We start from the raw sequence: 18,015 nt of genomic DNA on the forward strand, positions 1-18,015 counted from the left end.
GATCTTGATTTTGATGGTACAGGTGGCTCGGGATCACTCCTAAGCCACACAGGTCATTGGCGGTGTGTGCAAGTGGCTTTGCCTTGCTCTCTGAATTTTTGTGGGGTATAATTGTAGTTTCCTCCAATAAACCGCACGTAAGTATGAAGTATCTCACGGTCTAGATCACACTGCTAGGAGCATTTCTAACCCATATTACCTTGTCGCAAACGAATAATATGGTTATGTTTGAATAGGTTAGGTTAGGTTAAGTAAGATTAGGTTAGGATAGGTCAGGTTAGGTTAGGATAGGTAAGATTAGGTAAGGTTAGGTTAGGTTAGGTTAGGATAGGTAAGGTTAGGTAAGGTTAGGTTAGGTAAGGTTAGGTTAGGTTAGGTTACCTTAACTTTCTGATTGTGTTGGAATATACTAATGGTGGGGGTTCAAGGGGGACACAGCCCCCAGGTTATAATAGGTTTTTGGTTTGCTACATTTAGGAAATTTCCTTGACTTCTAGGGAAATTTCCCTACATTTTCAAAGTCTATATATCACTCGTATGTGCCACCCCCCCAAAAAAAAAAAAAAAAAAAAAAAAAAACGGTTCCCCACAGGTCCCCAAGCTTGCTGGAGGGGTTTGGGGGGTGTGGGTAGAGATTGGGGATATTGGGTGAAACTGCAAATTTACCTTTTGTGGTTTATTTTCTCTTGCCTGTGTGCTGAAATACCCTGAAGATGGTGATGAGTGCGTGTGATTCATGCGAGGAGAATGTGGCGAACAGGCAAAGGGCTGTGGTATGTGAGAGATGCATGGCTTGATTCCATGTAGCCTATGTGGGCATGAGGGAGGCCAACATGAAGGCGCTGGGGTTCGAGCTTCTGGTGTTCATATGCAGGGAATGCCTGAGCAAGAGCCTCACTGAGTGGAGGAGCCAAGATGAGAAAAAAGAAGAAAGAAGAGTGGAGCAGAGCACCCAAACTGAAAACCTGATTAAGGGGGCAGAAGCACAAACGACGAGGACTGAAGAGAGAAAAGACCAGCAAGAAGTGGTGGAAGTAGCTAGAATAGACATACGCCCAAGGAAGAAGAGAATAGTAATCAAGAAAGCCGTAGTACGTGTCATTGGAGACAGCATGGTAAGGAAGACTCCCGACTTCGTGAGAAGGGAAATTGAATGCATCAGCATGGGAGGTGCTAAGATCCAAGACATTAAGAGGAAAGTCCAGGAAGAAGTGCAAGAAATGGAAGAAAGAAGTCTGCTAGTGATTCAAGGAGGAGGCAGCAACTTAGTAGAGACAGGTGCTGAAGAAACAGTAAAGGAAGTGATAGAAGCAGTGAAGCCAGCAGAAGAAAAGATGTGTGTGGCTGTGGTGGGGGTCCTGCGGCGCCCATGGGAAGGAGTGCAGTACGACAAGATCAAAAGAGAAACGAACCGCAAGATATGCATGAAACTCATGAAGGTCAAGATGGAATGAATGGCAGAGAAGAAGGGCAAAGTGAGCTTCTTAGACATGGATGGGATCCTCGACCAGGACAAATTCTACGGTAGAGACGGGGTCCACCTCAACCACAAGGGGAATGAGAAGATAGGACGTCGACTGGCCGAGTGGATGAGAGCGAGGTAGGTGTGTTGTGTGGACGAGGCATGACGAGGAGAACCCACTGATGTCAGCGAACATGGAAGAGAAGAGACTAACCAGGCAAGTAAGTGTGTGAAGATTGGCTGTATGAATGTGAAAGGATGGGGTGTGGGCAAGTTTGAGGATGTATGCAAAGAGCTCAGCGAGTGGAGGTTCGACTTAGTCGGGCTCACTGAGACTCACCTGAGAGATGATGTTATAACTACACCATCCACTTTCAGACTCTCCACACCAACACTGCCTGACATATTCTCACCTCCCATGAACTTGTACCATTCACGGCCACCTTCCATAACTTTCTCCCTTAAAAAATGAATCACACTCCTCTCACTCTTCACTTTAGCATTCATTATCATTCGTCTTGTCAACCGCTGCTGTTTCACATACATTGCCCATACATTCTGATACTCATTCTCTGTCTCATTGCTTTCATACCTCTTTTTTCCTCAATGACACGTATCAGTGCTTTCTTGATTACCATTCTCTTCTTCCTTGGGCGTCTGTCTATTCTAGCTACTTCCACCACTTCTTGCTGGTCTTTTCTCTCTTCAGTCCTCGTCGTTTGTGCTTCTGCCTCCTTCATCAGGTTTTCTGTCTGGGTGCTCTGCTCCACTCTTCTTTCTTCTTTGTCCTCATCCTGGCTCCTCCACTCATTGAGGCTCTTGCTCAGGCACTCCCTGCATAGGTACACCAGAAGCTCGAACCCCAGCGCCTTCATGTTGGCTTGCCTCATGCCCACATAGGCTACATGGAACCAAGCCATGCATTTTTCGCATGCCACAGCCCTTTGCCTGTACGCCACAGTCTCCTCGCATGAACCACACACACTCATCACCATCTTCAGGGTATTTCAGCACACAGGCAAGAGAAAATAAACCACAAAACTCAAAGAGCAAGGCAAAGCCACTTGCACACACCGCCAAGTAGGTTACTCGATCTTCCTTTCGGACATTATCCTTATTATTGGTTATAAGTTAGTATAAGGCTTATTTACTCATTTTATATCATGTAGTTTTATTCTCTTCATCATTTAAGTTTTCTATATGTTTGTATGTGTAGGGGAGGAAGTGCAATTGAGGTGGGAATATGTTGAAATGATGGGAGCTTGAGTGGGCAACAACACATTCCGGAGAGGGGAAAGGCAGAGCGCCTTTTAGTCCTTGAGGTAGAACGGAAGGAAGGCGTCTTTCAGGAGGAATTTTGGAGTGGAATGGTGATGGAGTGAGTGTGTGGAGGTATTAGTGATGTGGCGGACCTTGATATCCAAGGATCTTGATGGACCTTGATATCCAGGATCAGGTTAGTGAGTCTTTTGGGGTACCAAGAGCTCTTGTCCACTGAAATTCGGTTGCTGAATTGTGCTGGTGACGCTGGCTTGAAGGGGAGCAAAGGTCAGACCGGCCGCCATTTTGTGAGTGGAGGCTGTGGTGTTGTCCTTGGAATCTGGTGTTGTGGTGTATTGGTGATTTTGGGGATGGGGTTATGGTGTTGTAGATGATCTTTGGTGATGATGGTGATGTTTTGTGAGGTATGAGGAGAAGAAACACGGGAGTTATTGTTTGGGGACGCGCTGATGGCGTCTGTGTAAATTCCTGCGGCTGAGAAAAAAATATTTCAGTGGCCGGTGGAGGTGTAAACGGGTTCTGGCGTTGTGTGTAGCCACGGAAACGTCATATATTAACGTGTACTACCTCATTTTCTTTGTGAATTATCATTAGTATTAATATATAATGTTGTAACATAGAATAATTGTGTTTTCTACCCCCCAAAATTGATCGGGTATTTGAGGTGATTCCTGGTGTGCTGTGTCAAGGTAAGGGTACAGTGAGAGGGTGTAATTCTGGCGATTTCGGATGGGTCTGGTAGGCACTCGAAGCCTTTAAAAATCCAGACCTTTAAAACTTTCCGGGATCTGTGTAACCTCCACTTTCTTGAGAAGATAACCGGGATCGTAAGCCGTGACATTAGGTAGATATGATATATAGATATATAGATATATGGATTGATTGATTGATTGATAGACAGATAGTAAGCTTAATAAAAGAAGCGACTTACTTTCTTTGCTCGGTGCTTGCTTTTCGTGGCTCATAAATGTTGTACTATAACAAAAGGAAAACTGAAAATTACACTGCCGTTGCTAAATTCTGACACCATCTTCTGATTGTTCTCAATCGTCCCACGACTATTTTAAGTAAGAGATTTGAAGATCACTTCAGACTTTGAATGATTAATGACGTACGTCACTTTCGTGTTGTCATTGCTTACCTGTTCACTGCTGTGGCTGTAGTGGCGTAATGGCCTCATAATAATTATGTAGTGAGTTCTTTTCTCATACCAAGTAGGAAGAGAAGAAATTCAGTATGATTTCTGAACCTTTAACGTTGTTAACAAGCGAAGCAGCTCGAGCCTGTCTTTGAACCATTGAAGCAGCAAGTGTATACCGAAGAAACAGCGACGTCAAGCACAGCTGGGTAAGATATACATGACCAATGTTGGTATCACTCTGTGTCGTAGCAATGCACACCAACGTGAATGTACTGCCGGTACGGTACCTTTAGAAAACCAGACAACTACCACTGGAGGGAGTCAAATTATGAAACAGTCTTTGCTATAGATAAACTCTTTACTTTTCAACATTGGTGCCATTGCAGAGGAACGTAGATGATTATTATTTTGTTTATTTATTTATTTATTTATTCATTCATACATTCTCTCATTTATTTCTTAATTTCCATTAGAGTAGGGTGGCAACACAAGCAACTTCGTGCACTTCCAGATAATGGAGTGAGGCGTTAACTTTGCGCCCGCTGTTGTCTCCACTATTTACTTATTGACTCTGAGAGGTTTTTCATGAAACTCATCAAGTTACGAGTCAATTATCCAACTGTGTTGTTTTATGGTAATGAACCTAAATTGAGAGGTAAGGCACGGTGGCGAAAAGCGTGCGTGTTGTGGCGTGGACAAGTTTGTGATAAGTTTTGTGTCATCTTAATTGTGTGACAGTAGCAGTGAGTGTGTGTGTGTGTGTGTGTGTGTGTGTAGCAACATGTAGAATGCAATGCTGGGTGCTTTCCTATAGCAGTGGTGGTGGTCATTGGTGGTGGTGGTGATGGTGAAGGTGAGAGGGGCGCATGCGGCCGAGATTGTAGGTGGAGCGTGGCGCGAGTTGGCTCAGCACGTGGCCAGTGGGGCTGGAGACAGGTTGCGGTACGGAGAGTCAGCCAAGGGCGAGACGGACAGACGCCTTCTTGCTCACTGGATGCTCGGCGCCGCGCGAATCAGCCACAGTCCGCGCTCGTGTTCACAAATCCATGTATTGCTGACGAGGCAGGAGACGTGGGTAGTAGTGAACATTAGAGTGACGTGCTGCAGGGGTCTGTTTATATCCGGGCACGTGCACGACCCGGTACATTTCTCGTTTAGGGGTGGCGTGGTTCAGATGTGAGAGATCGTGAGCGGTGGAGCTAAGGTAATCTTGGAAACGTTTATTCAAGTGTTCGTTTCTTTACCTAATAAGCAGCGATATTGCAGCTCTCTTTTTAGTTATGACATGTCATGAACCGTGCGTGAATGCTTTCATTATTTTGTTCTGACGGTGACTGAAGATGTCTCGCCTTTATAATGTATCGCACTTGATCAATTCTAAATCAGATAAATACTGCAGTTAGCGGGATAGTTAAACACATTGTTTAGCTATTGTTACATCATTAAACACTTATCGTGAGAGAGAAACTATACCATAACAAACTTGAGGGAAGAGAGGTGGTGAACGAGAACTGGGAAACGTTCATCTGTGTCTGTTGAGGAGGCGAAGAGAGTAGGGGAGGAGTGACTGATCTATCTGGTAGATGGCAGGGAGATGAAGGCCCTGTGCCGCCCCCATGCTGCCCCTGATGCTCTCCGCGGCCCTGGTGCTGCTCCAGGGCCGCGCCGCCACCCAGCACGTGACTCTCAGTGCACCCGAAGCCGCCCATCATGCCCACCTCGCATCCCTGTCTCCGCCCACCAGTGAGTATTACCTGTGTAATGTGGCAGTACTTGTGTTACCTGTGCGTATTGTGATGGTGATTGTGTTACAGCCATGTGTGTGGTGGTGACTTAACCTGTACATGGCGATTTACCGGTGTGGTGATGACTTTTATCTGTGTGGTGGTTTCTTACGTACATGACGGTGTTCTCAAGTTCTGTTTGTTTGGATATGGGCTGGGCTGTAGGGAAACCGTACGTCTTAATAAGTACAGATAAAAGAAACAGTGTGTGTGTGTGTGTGTGTGTGTGTGTGTGTGTGTGTGTGTGTGTGTGTGTGTGTGTGTGTGTGTGTGTGTTTACGGTTTTATTAGGGCGCCAATTTTTGGAAACACAGCAAATCACACACACACACACACACGAGAGAGAGAGAGAGAGAGAGAGAGAGAGAGAGAGAGAGAGAGAGAGAGAGAGAGAGAGAGAGAGAGAGAGTATTAACCAAACAGACTAATTGATTGGGAGATGAATGCACCCGATCTTCGTCGAGAGCGTAAGGGAAAAAAATGTGAGAGAAAGAGAGAGGAGAGGAAGACACGCAGATGAGACAGGAATGAAATAGATCAAGTAAGGAGAGATAAAGATGAGAAAGATAATAATAATTCCAGTATTATTCCGTTTATTATCTCGAGAATTTAACCCTTTCATTGAGATAAGCAACTATGAAATATTTATAAACACGTACAAGAAAGAAGAGAATGTAAAGAATAGATTTTGCACTTTCTAGTTTGGAGGTGGCTGTGGAACAAGAAGAAATGTCTCATATTGGTTAGTGACATAGAAAAGGTGTGCTTAATTGTACGGAGGGAGTTGATATACTAATTTAGCTGTAGAGTGTAGGACGCTATTGTGGTTATCAAGAGTGTTCCCACGATTCCAGTGATAGTTCAAGTACCGTGTATTTTCAATCGGGGAAAAAAAAAACACCCATGAGAACTCGATTTGTTATCTCTGTGGTCTTTGGAAATAGTCCTTATGCATGAACAAAGCATTTAAGAATACGACCCTGTGAAAAAAAAAAAAAAAAACTGAACTACGAAGTTGAGATGCCAACATAACTTATTAAGGACACGGTGATATTATATGGGGCTTAGTTAATGGGAGTCTACACAGTGAAAAGTGTAAAGAATGAAGTAAGGAACAAAACTGTTTCGTGATTCCGATCCCAGGAGGACTGAAGGATCTACAATAGCCACTCAGTGAGGGGAATTTTATGTACTGAAGTCCATATCTTAAACACTTTGTTCTTCCCTTAGGAGTCTTTTCCAGGGAAACTGAAATAAGTCAGGGTCTCATAATTTTCCTCCTCATTGGGAGCGCAGAATACTTGTCAACTATCTTTAGTCATAATAACGCCTTTGAAAACTTGCATATCTTCCACTACAGCCTGCTGAAGTTAGTTGAGATATTTTTGGGAATATGTACTAGTTGTATGGAACATCTGCTTTCCTGTTTCCGTGCTTCGTTGTATTTCGTTAATGGCATGCATAGTGCCGTCTCTAAGATAAGCAATCTACGGTCATCTTCCCCCAAAAGAGAGTGCAAATTCGGAATCACTCAAGTACAGTATAGTATATGTGTATAGATATGTGCGTGCTCTGCAATGCATCTCCATTAAAATACTGGTTTGAAAGATAGATCTGGGGCGTGATTCCCGTAGGAGCCGGAGAGGGCAAGGGGAGCATTAGCCTTCTCGAGATATATATATATATATATATATATATATATATATATATATATATATATATATATATATATATATATATATATATATATATATATATATACACACACACACACACCTTTTTATTGATTTAGTTTGCTTGCCGTGTTAAAATTCCTTAGTTATGTTATTGTCAGATTCACGAGGAAGGAATGTAATAAGATTAAAATGTGAAAAAAAAAGTAAGTCTCACATACGAGTGTCTTTGACAAAGTGAAAAAAAAAAAAAAAGTATTAAAAGCAACATGTCAACCGCGGAAGGGACGGAGGAACCGTGCCGCTGGGTCTCACAGCACATCAGCTGACTCAGCACCATGGCCGCCGTGCGTTGTCCTTTTGTCACGCGTGTGAACTTTAATCGGATCCACTTTGCCTGTGCTACAGTAACATGTTTCTCTTTTGTGGGATAGCACATGATAAAATATGTTGATAGCAACGTTTTCTGCGGTAGGGATGTAATATGGCGGGAACCGAAGCACCGAGTGACAGACCAGTGTGTTTGAGGCTTCAGCTGTGGAGTGCACCATTCCTGAGGCAGGTTAAGTTTACTCATTTTCCAATCGAGTTGCACAGTTATGAAAATATCTAATATACAGCAAACATCGTAGGACACCAGTGAAACATCTTTTAGGCTAAACAAGTAATGACTGGTCCTGCTGGGGGAGACTGCCAGTGCGCAGAGAGAGGAGGAAAAGCGAGAGAGGGTGGCATCTTGGCGTCTTTGCGTTCCGCCGCCTCCCTGAATCAGCTGAGTTTATTGTTTTCAGTTTTTATTATTTTCCATTTCGCAATCGTTTTGCTCATTAGTCAAAATTCGATTGCCTCTTGTTTTTAATTTGATTTTTTTTCGTTTTTTTTTTTATTTATTATTATCTTTTGTGTGTGTGTGTGTATGTGTATGATATTTTGTGTAGTTCCATAACTCCAAAGATTTCTAGATCCATTAGCACGTAGTATCAAATTCATATTACAGATAACTACAAACCATTGTGCTGATGATTTTTTAATGCGTTAAATATTTTCCTTCACCGGCCTCAAAATGTCCTTGAAAATGTTTCCCTTGCTATCCTCACCATTATTACTTTTGAACCTTTGATCATGTTCTTGTTCTTCTTCTTGTTCTTGTTCCTCTCATTCTTGTTCTTGTTCAAGTTCTCCTTCTTTTTGTTCTTCTTTTTGTTTATTTATACTCCTCTTCCTCTTCCTTCTCCTTCTCCACCACAATTTAAGATTCTCGTAAGTTTGTTAAGGCTATGAGGGAGAGAGAAAAAAATGGAAAGAAAGTAAATAAAACACCCTCAATATCTCAGTTCCAGCAGGGAGAGTAAGTAGCTTACATTTATTTAATTAACTTCATGAATGAGACAAATTAAAGGTAGGGAGAAAAATATCCAGAAATTTGTGCAACTCCAAGTGCTAAATTATACCTGAAAGCTGGAACAGAGAGAGAGAGAGAGAGAGAGAGAGAGAGAGAGAGAGAGAGAGAGAGAGAGAGAGAGAGAGAGAGAGAGAGAGAGAATATAATCCCTTCTTAACATGTCCTCTTCCCTTAAACGTCAAATGTGGTAACTTAAGAGAGGAAGTGGACGTGGAGAAGGAAGAGGAGGATGAAAACGAGGAGGAGGAACAGGAGGACGAGAAGAAAGAGAAGGATGACTAAGACGAGAAGGAAGACGATGAGGAGGAGGACGAGGAGAAGGAAGAGGAGGAAGACGAGGACGAGGAGAAAGAAGAGGAGGAGGACGGAAAGGAGGACGAAGAGGAGGAGGACAAGGAGAACGAGTAGGAGGAGAGGGACGAAGAGGAGGATGAGAAGGACGAAGAGGAGGCTAAGGAAGGAGATGAAGAAGAGGAAGAAGTATAAGCATAACCACAGCAAACCTTTAGTTTAATCAACAATATCACGAGGAAGAGACTGATATCAATCTAGCGGGTGGAGGGAAGCACGCGCGAGGCTTTAGTACTTGACCATCTCGTCTCCCGCAAAGCAGAGGAACGAGGCGGGCACTGCAGCGGCGACGGCAGTGATGGGGATGCGGACACCTTCCCCATGCTAATCTAATCGTGGTAAGGGAACACGAGACGAAGGCTCTGTTAGGCTAAGTTTATCACGCGAAACTGCCGGGAGGAGGGGTGCGTGTGTGTGCGTCCGTGATACAGACAGAGTGAATCCATATCAGCGGCGGAGGGATTGCACTGCGGTAAACGGGTCATTTGTACAGCCTGGGAGTGAGAGATGGAGGCCCGTCCGAGGAGCGGCTGGCGGGCGTGTGAGGCTGAGTTATTACGGCCTGCTGTGGGGTTGTGTTTAGCGGCCACACCCTTAGTCTGGCCGGCCGGCGAGGTGCGGGTGGGGCTGGCCTGGCAGAGAGAGAGAGAGAGAGAGAGAGAGAGAGAGAGAGAGAGAGAGAGAGAGAGAGCGTTTAATTACTTGAAAAATGTATATAGCTAATTTAGTTATGCTTTAATTATTGAGTGTAAATCTTATTAATATCCAGTGCTTCCTTTTAGAATGTTCCTATTTATACATAGTCTGCTGTAATTAATTAGTATTTGATATCATCCTGGTTCGACACTTGCATTCCACGATCGTCGATGTTATGCTTTCAAGAAATTAATTTGTTTCAGATCAATTAATTATTTGTTCATCCTCTGCCTTGTTTTATTTCACAAGTAATTTTTCATCCGCCCGTCTCTCTCTCTCTCTCTCTCTCTCTCTCTCTCTCTCTCTCTCTCTCTCTCTCTCTCTCTCTCTCTCTCTCTCCTCATGCATCTCCCCTTTGTCTTTCTTTGTCATCTTTCTATTCTTCATTCCCTTCTTTCTCTACCTCATACACATTTTCCTTTCCCCTTTCTTACTTTTCCCTCCTTCCTTTTTTCCTTCCTCCTTTCTTCCTCTACCCTTCACACATTTATCTTCATTTTTGCTTTTCCTTCCCCCCCTCTTCCCTCTCTACACTTTTCTTCCTTTACATCTCGCACACACACACTTCTCTTTCATTCCCCCTTTTCTTCTTCCTTTCCCTGATTCTCTCTCCCTCCACACACACACACACACACACACACACACACACACACACACACACACACACACACACACACACACAAACACACACACACACACACACACACACACACACACACACACACACACACACACACACACACACACACACACACACACACACACTTCTTCCCTCACACATACACACACACACACACACACACACACACACACACACACACACACACACACACACACACACACACACACACACACACACACACACACACACACACACACACACACTTCTTCCCTCACACATTCAAATCCTTCTTCCATTACGGATAAATCTCCTTGTCTGTTCCTTCTTTCTCTCTTTATTCCTCCATTTCCTCTCCCTTAGATCCTTCGTCTCTCTCTCTCTCTTCATCCTCACTCTCCCGTTTCTCTTATCGTTCCCTTGACTGTTTCTTGTTCATGAAATCACCCTCGCGTTTCTTCCCCTTTACCTGTATTTTTTTCTCTTCCTCTTTTCTTCTCTATTCTCTTCTCCTTCGTTCCTTCGTTCCATCGGTTTCCATCCCATAGCAGAAAGAGGAGAAGAATTAGTCAACCCCAGCGCTGAGACGAGAAACCAGACAGCGTTCATCTAACTTTCTCTTCACGAGGACAGAAAAGCGGAGGATTATCTTGATCTCGGTAACATACAGCCCACGTCTCCCTCTCCCGCCTCATTCTGTCCTCTTCCTCCTTCCCATCCTCTTCGGGCAAGACTCACTACGTTTCTCACTCACGTAGTACACTAGTCCCTCGCCGACGACGTTTTTGTGTACTACATTAAAGAGGACCGTCGGTCGTATAGCCAGAGCGTTCTCCACCAGACAGACGAAGAAGAAACGCGGGGTGTATGAGAACAAACTTTCCTACTCCGCGCAAAATAAGAGGTTTGGATTTATATTAAGAGCGGCTGTTCGCGTGTGTTACTCCGCTCCTTCTCGAGGAGTAAAAACACACGTATAAAAATTTAGTGTCGAGTCCCATATCGGCGTAATGGTAGGAATTTTGTGCCGGGAGTCCCGAGGGAGGCGCTTCTCACGGCCATTGGCGTGAGGGGCGAGGCGGCCAGCTGGTGCCGATGGCTGGAGAGGTAGAGAGAGAGAGAGAGAGAGAGAGAGAGAGAGAGAGAGAGAGAGAGAGAGAGAGAGAGAGAGAGGGGGGGGTGTGCTACGTACGTACGTTATTTGATAAGGCAAGGAGTAGTTTTGTTTGGCTGGCATGAAATAGAGTAGCATGTGACTGGGATGAGTAATGAAGGCTGCAGCAGGCTTGTGTTCTGCTGTTGAATTATTGAGACTGAAGAGGGTGATGATGAAAATGGTAATGATGATGAGTATACGGGAGCAATGAAGATTCCAGCCTAACATGAGATAAACGAATGAATGAGTGAAAGAATATTTGTGCTTTAGACGAAGAACTGAACAATTCTAAGGCAGCGAGTGAACTGAATCGTACGAATTTGAAGCAGCAAGGTGGGGCGTGGGGTGTTATTCAGATACAATGTTTGAGTCATTTCAAGCGAAACTTCAGTATAGCACTGCAGTGTCCCGAAGGCATGTTTGCGGTGCGGTAATGCCTCGAACAAATCAGCACAATTAGGGAAGCATTGGCCGTTCAGAGGTAAGTGGTGAAAATATTAATAAGTAATCCGTATTTTGTAAACGCTTTGTTCTCTCATCAAAATTATTTTCAAAGGATATAGAAATGATGAGTCAGATTTTCATGGGCTTTTTTTTTTTTTATTCCCTACTGGTGATGCAGAAGCCTTGGTAAACTATCTTTAAATTAATCGTCATCACCTTTGAAAAAAAAAAAAAGAACATGACTTCCACTGCAGTTTTATAAGATTACTCGAGATAGACGCTGTTTGAGAATGCGGTTCGGGATTTCTCAAACGTCTCAGTATATGTCTTATGCTGACTTTTATTTTTTTATCAGGGTCTAATGGAAGTTATAGAGGTATTCACGGGTGTTGACATGATTCTGGTGACAGCTTAACCATTCTGCGACACCAATGGGCTAAAGACACCAATGAGAACGCGACTACTTATCTCCGTCGCCTTTGAAAATAGTCCTGATGAAACTCCAAAACGCTTCAAAATACGAGACAAGACTGAAGATACGTGAATGCTTAAGTGATGAATAAATAAAGAGTTAAATAATAGTGTGAAAGCAGCACCACCCGGCGACCATTCATCCACCCATCCATTCATTCAAGCGTGAACAGGAGACTTCCATTAATCTGCATATTTGTTTATTTATTCATTTACCCTCCCGCTTATTTATCAACCAACCTCTCACCTCCCTCCTCCTCTTCCAGCGTAAACACTCATTCCTCTCTCTCTCTCTCTCTCTCTCTCTCTCTCTCTCTCTCTCTCTCTCTCTCTCTCTCTCTCTCTCTCATTAACAATTTCTCGGTAAAGATGATGAAGTGCCGAGTCATCTCTGCTTTCCTTCATTCCTCACTTCCTTCCGTCTTGTTTGTATTTCCTTCCTTTCCCCTCTGTCTCTCTTTCCTTCCATCCTTCCGCCCTTCTTGTTTTCACTTACTTCCTCTCTCTCTCTCTCTCTCTCTCTCTCTCTCTCTCTCTCTCTCTCTCTCTCTCTCTCTCTCTCTCTCTCTCTCTCTCCGTCCTTCTTTTCTCCCTTCCTTCTTGTTTGTATATCCTTCCTTCTCTTTCTGTCCTTCCTTCCTTCCTTCCTTCCTTCCTTCCTTCCTTCCTCCTTTCCATTTTTTTGTTCTATCTCTTTTCTTCTTTTCTTCCTTTCTTTCTTTGTTTTTCCTCCTTTCCTTCCTTTTCTTCCTTACATCCTTTTCTTTCTTCATCTTTCTCGTCGCCCTTCTCTCCCCTTTCTTTCCTCCTTCCTTCCTTCCCTTCCTTTTTGCTTCATTATTCCATTTTCTGTATTTTCTTTCCTTCTTTCATTCTCTTCATCCCTTCTGTCTTCTTTTTCTCCTTCCCTTCCTTCCTTCCCTCCCTTTATCTTCTTTTTTTCTAGCTCTTCTTCCTTCCTTATTTATTTGCCCTCCTTCCTTTCTACTCTTATTCCAAAATTCTATCTTTTACTTCATTTCTCCCCTTCTTTTCTTCTTCGTTTTAATCTCTCCCTTTCCTTCCTTCCTTCCTTCCTTCCTGCTTGTCTTCCTTGCCATTCATCTTGTCACTAACCTCCTTTCCTCTCTCTCTTCTTCATTACCTTCACACTTGCCTCTCCTCCTCCCTCCATCTCCCTCCTTCTTCCCTACCTGTCTCTTTCTCTCCCGACTTCCCCTCCCTCCTTCCCTTTCCCTCTCCGTCCCTCTCTTTCTCTCCCTGTCTCTGAAAAGCGGAGAATTTTCAAGGTTGATTTATAGGAGAAATTTCAGCCTAGCTAGCAACTTTGTTTTTGATTTACACGGACGCTTCAGGCAGAATAGGGAGAGAGAGAGAGAGAGAGAGAGAGAGAGAGAGAGAGAGAGAGAGAGAGAGAGGGGGGAGGGGGGGAGAAAGAAAATTGGGAAGATAAAGTAGAGTATTTGGTAAAAAAAAAAAAAAGAGGAGCGTACTGAGAAGAGAGAATAGAAGAAGAAAAACGAGGAGGAGAAGAGAAGGTGAAGGGGGGGAAGGAAGAGGAAGAGGAGGAGATGAGGAGAGCTTTTAGTGGGACTGAAAAAGAAGAAAAAAAAAGTATGAAGGTGTCACAAGGAAGATGAAGTACGTTGTAGGATACGAGGAGGAGGAGGAGGAGGAGTTGGAGGAGAAGGAGGAAGAAGAAGAAGAAGAGGCAAAGAGGACGAAAAACACAAACAAACACAAAGGAAGAGAAAACAACAGGAGTCATCTTGGTCCTTATGGGGCTGTTGGTGGGGACTGCTACCTGACAGAGCACAGTGAGAGATGAGATAACGATTATGGAAGAGGAAGAGAAAGAAAAAAAGGAAGAGGAAGAAGAGGAGGAGGATGATAAATGGAAAGCAAATAAGAGAAAGCAACAAGAGGAGAAGGAGGGGAAGGGAGAGGAATACAAAGGAACCAAGAGAAAAAGCAACAGGAAGATGAGGTGAAGGAGGAGGAGGAGGAGGAGGAGCTAGGAAGGAGGAGGGGAGGGAATACAAAGGGAATGGCAAACAACCACGGACGTGTTGACCCGGACGAGATTGTTTGCGGGAAGTGTAGTCTGTAATTTAGTACAAGTTCCGGGAAGCAGGGAAGGCAAAGGCGGACTTCAGTTGGGATCACTTATGAGAAAATTACCGAAAGAAAATGTAAGAAGAAAAAGAGGGGAAACAATATTATTACCGTTTACGTAGTGTAGCAATGATAATTTTTACTACTACTACTACTACTACTACTACTACTGCTGCTACTACTACTACTATTATCTGTGGTGTTGGTAGCGCTGCATCAGTGGTGGTGGTGGTGGTGGTGGTAGTATTCGTTAGCGACTTTCTTCACTAATAAAGTTGCCTTTCGTAGTGTTACATTCTCTCTCTCTCTCTCTCTCTCTCTCTCTCTCTCTCTCTCTCTCTCTCTCTCTCTCTTAACCAGTTTCATCCCCGAGTCTCGATCTTCATTCCTTCCTTCTTGTTCCCTCAACTCCCACACTTCCAAATGCAAAAGCGCCTCCCTGAATTTCACTGTTCCCCGTAGTTTACATATTTACAATACTGAATAATAAAAAAAACGTTAGCAATTTTTTTTTCCGGCCCGCGAAGAAGTGAAGTGAGCAATAGAGTGAGAGAAAAAAGTGGCTATGGGAGGCTCTGAAGTGTGTGTGTGTGTGTGTGTGTGTGTGTGTGTAAGTGTGAGGAGTGAAGAGGTTTGTATTTGGAAGAGGACGTGAATACAGAAAGGAGGAGGAGGAGGAGGAGGAGGAGGAGGAGGAGGAGGAGGAGAACAGACTCACTCGTACTTAAGAAATGAATTAACATAGGTACAAAAAGGCGTATAAAAGAATGCTGGCAAGAATTTGTAAGGAGAGAGAGAGAGAGAGAGAGAGAGAGAGAGAGAGAGAGAGAGAGAGAGAGAGAGAGCAGGATACTCTGTGATCTATAACGAATCTCGTGAACTATCTATTACCACCACCACTACTGTTATTACTACTACTACTACTACTACTACTACTACTACTACTGGGAAACTGCATTTAAAAGAACAAGATAGAAAAGAGCAAGGCTTCCTCCCATCCACCTCACCCTACGAAAACTTGGCATGAGGAAACAATTACGTAGAGGAGAAAACTTTTATTCCATCACCACTGCACGGCTATCATTTCCACCACCACCACCACCACCAGCAGCACCACCACCACCAAGTCTTTCGCAATTCTGTTTTCAGAGGAAGGAAGGAAGGAAGGAAGGAAGGAAGGGAGTGAAGGAGGGAGGAAGGATAGGTGAGGAGAGAATGGTTTCTGAAGCTGCTGGGAAGTTGCTTGAATTCAGTTTAAACATTTAGAAGAAAAAAAAATGTTTGGAGAGCAAGTTGAGATTTGTTGCATATTGCCTTACGAAGAAGGAGGAGGAGGAGGAGGAGGAGGAGGATGAAAGAGAAGGAGGATGAAAGAGAAGGAGGAGGAGGAGGAAGGAAGGAAGGTTGAAATGTATGGGTGTATCCTGATTTTATATTTTGTGTGTGTGTGTGTGTGTGTGTGTGTGTGTGTGTGTGTGTGTGTGTGTTCTCATATACCGGAGAAACGTGTTGTTGTTGTTGTAGTTATTCTTTTGTTGTTGTTGGTGGTGGTGGTGGTGGTGGTGATTTTCGCACTCAAGTGTGAAAGAGCCTAGAGTCTTGGTGTTTTCAACAGGCGTCACTCTGGGGGAGGCCTCTCTCTCTCTCTCTCTCTCTCTCTCTCTCTCTCTCTCTCTCTCTCTCTCTCTCTCTCTCTCTCTCTCTCTCTCTCTCTCTCTCTCTCTCTCTCTCTCCCCAGTCCCAGACGTCACTCGGGGGACAGGAGGTGCTCCCCTGCCCTGCCGTGGCTGCGATGGATGGCCCGGGGAGGCGGGTTTGTGGTGAAATATTAAAAGTGGTGCTGGGTGGAGGTGGGCGGGGGGCGAGGGCATCTTGGTGGTTGGGGAGGAATGTAGAGGGGCGGGGCTGGGCGGGGCGGGGAGGAGTGGGGCGGTACACACCTGCACCGTTCGTGGACGCAAATATTTCTGAGCATCGTGGAGAAGGGAGGCTTTTGTCTTCGTCATTACCGCCACAGACGCGCCCAGGATAACAAATGTCCCTCATTCTTCATGTTTCAGGAAGCATTATTAGTATTAGCCACTGGTGAAGACGCGATGCTTGGAGGTCTTTGTTCTCTTAAGCCGTCACCAGCGTCACGTCTTGTTATGGTTCAGCTGTTTGTGTTTTACTGTGACGGTGGCTAGGTATTTAATTATAAGATCATAAAAACATTCTGCATTCAAAGGAAGGAAGAAAGGTAAGGAGAGAGGGAGGAAGGATAAGCAGAAAAGAAGAAAGGGAAGGAGGGAGAGAGAAAGGATAGGCAAAAAAGAAGAAAGGAAAGGAGGGAGAGAGGGAGGGAGGGAGGGAGGGAGGAAGGATAGGCAGAAAGGAAGAAAGGAAAGGAGGAAGGGAGGCAGGGAGGATAGGCTGCTGGGAAAAGGAAGCTGCAGGAAGCCATCAGGCGTGCATGTGGCAGTTCTTTATACAACAAGTCTATTTCCACGTATCATCCCCCGTCGTAAACTTCTTTTCGAGCTTCCTAATGACATGACACTAACAACCTGATACCTGAGTCTATTTCGGTCATCTATCATTCTATTTGATATATATCTGCTATGTATTCTCGTTAGCCTTGATCAGACGGTATGATGGAGGTTTGGAAAATACGACTTACCTTGAAACACGTATCGCTGACACTAAAACGTGTGAATGATAGCAATACGTAACTAGATTCACATATAATTCAAATGGATAAATATTTTTAGCGTTAAGGAATATTTGAAAGAGCCATCCTCTTTCTCAACAGACCTAAGCAAGCCCACTCCCCAGGTCCTACCAGTTCCAGAGCCTCAAACCCCCGTCATCTTCCCGCGGCACGACTCAGGCCCCGCCCCGCCCCCACCTGCGCCGCGTGTCCCCGTCATGCTGCGGGACTGAGCTCATTAACCACGCATTTTATCATAGGGATTTTCACAAACTTATCCTTGATGGGAATTCTCTCTCTCTCTCTCTCTCTCTCTCTCTCTGTCGTGTTTCTGATCATTTTCCTTGATAATTTCATGGAATTTTGGAATTACACGACTCTTAAGTTTCTGTTGACTCATTAATCAACCCACTAATTAACCCAGAATAGCCACAGGGAGGAGGAATCCAAAATAATTAAGGACTCATTATAGTCATGGTGGAAGTGTGGAGGGCAGTTGGTGTAATAATTTTCCTACACACACACACACACACACACACACACACACACACACACACACACACACACACACACACACACACACACCCATGTACCTTTCATTAGCATTTAATTTTACATTACCGCTTTTAGCACTATAAAATCATATCACTGTTTCATGTTGATTTAGAGATACTAGTACATTTCTTCGGTGTCCCTTTTTTTACTGCCGTAGTCATTTGCAAACACTCGGA

The 18,015-nt window shown here is 44.2% G+C and overlaps 1 protein-coding gene across 6 annotated transcripts in view; it reads left to right on the forward strand.

Moving 5' to 3' along the window:
- Nucleotides 1-4,658: 4,658 nt before the first annotated feature.
- Nucleotides 4,659-18,015, forward strand: part of LOC135110958 (neural-cadherin-like) — a 212,963-nt gene continuing 199,606 nt past the window's right edge. For 2 of the 6 annotated variants that reach the window (XM_064023674.1, XM_064023675.1), the window contains exon 1: nucleotides 4,703-5,627. In XM_064023674.1, coding sequence (XP_063879744.1) covers nucleotides 5,501-5,627 — 127 coding nt within the window. In that variant the 5' untranslated portion in view covers nucleotides 4,703-5,500. Of the gene's footprint in view, nucleotides 5,628-18,015 lie in introns of all 6 variants that reach the window. The other 4 variants (XM_064023673.1, XM_064023676.1, XR_010273510.1 and 1 more) reach the window with 4 other exon arrangements.

Source organism: Scylla paramamosain, chromosome 21 (assembly GCF_035594125.1).
Source record: "Scylla paramamosain isolate STU-SP2022 chromosome 21, ASM3559412v1, whole genome shotgun sequence".
NCBI lineage: Eukaryota > Metazoa > Arthropoda > Malacostraca > Decapoda > Portunidae > Scylla > Scylla paramamosain.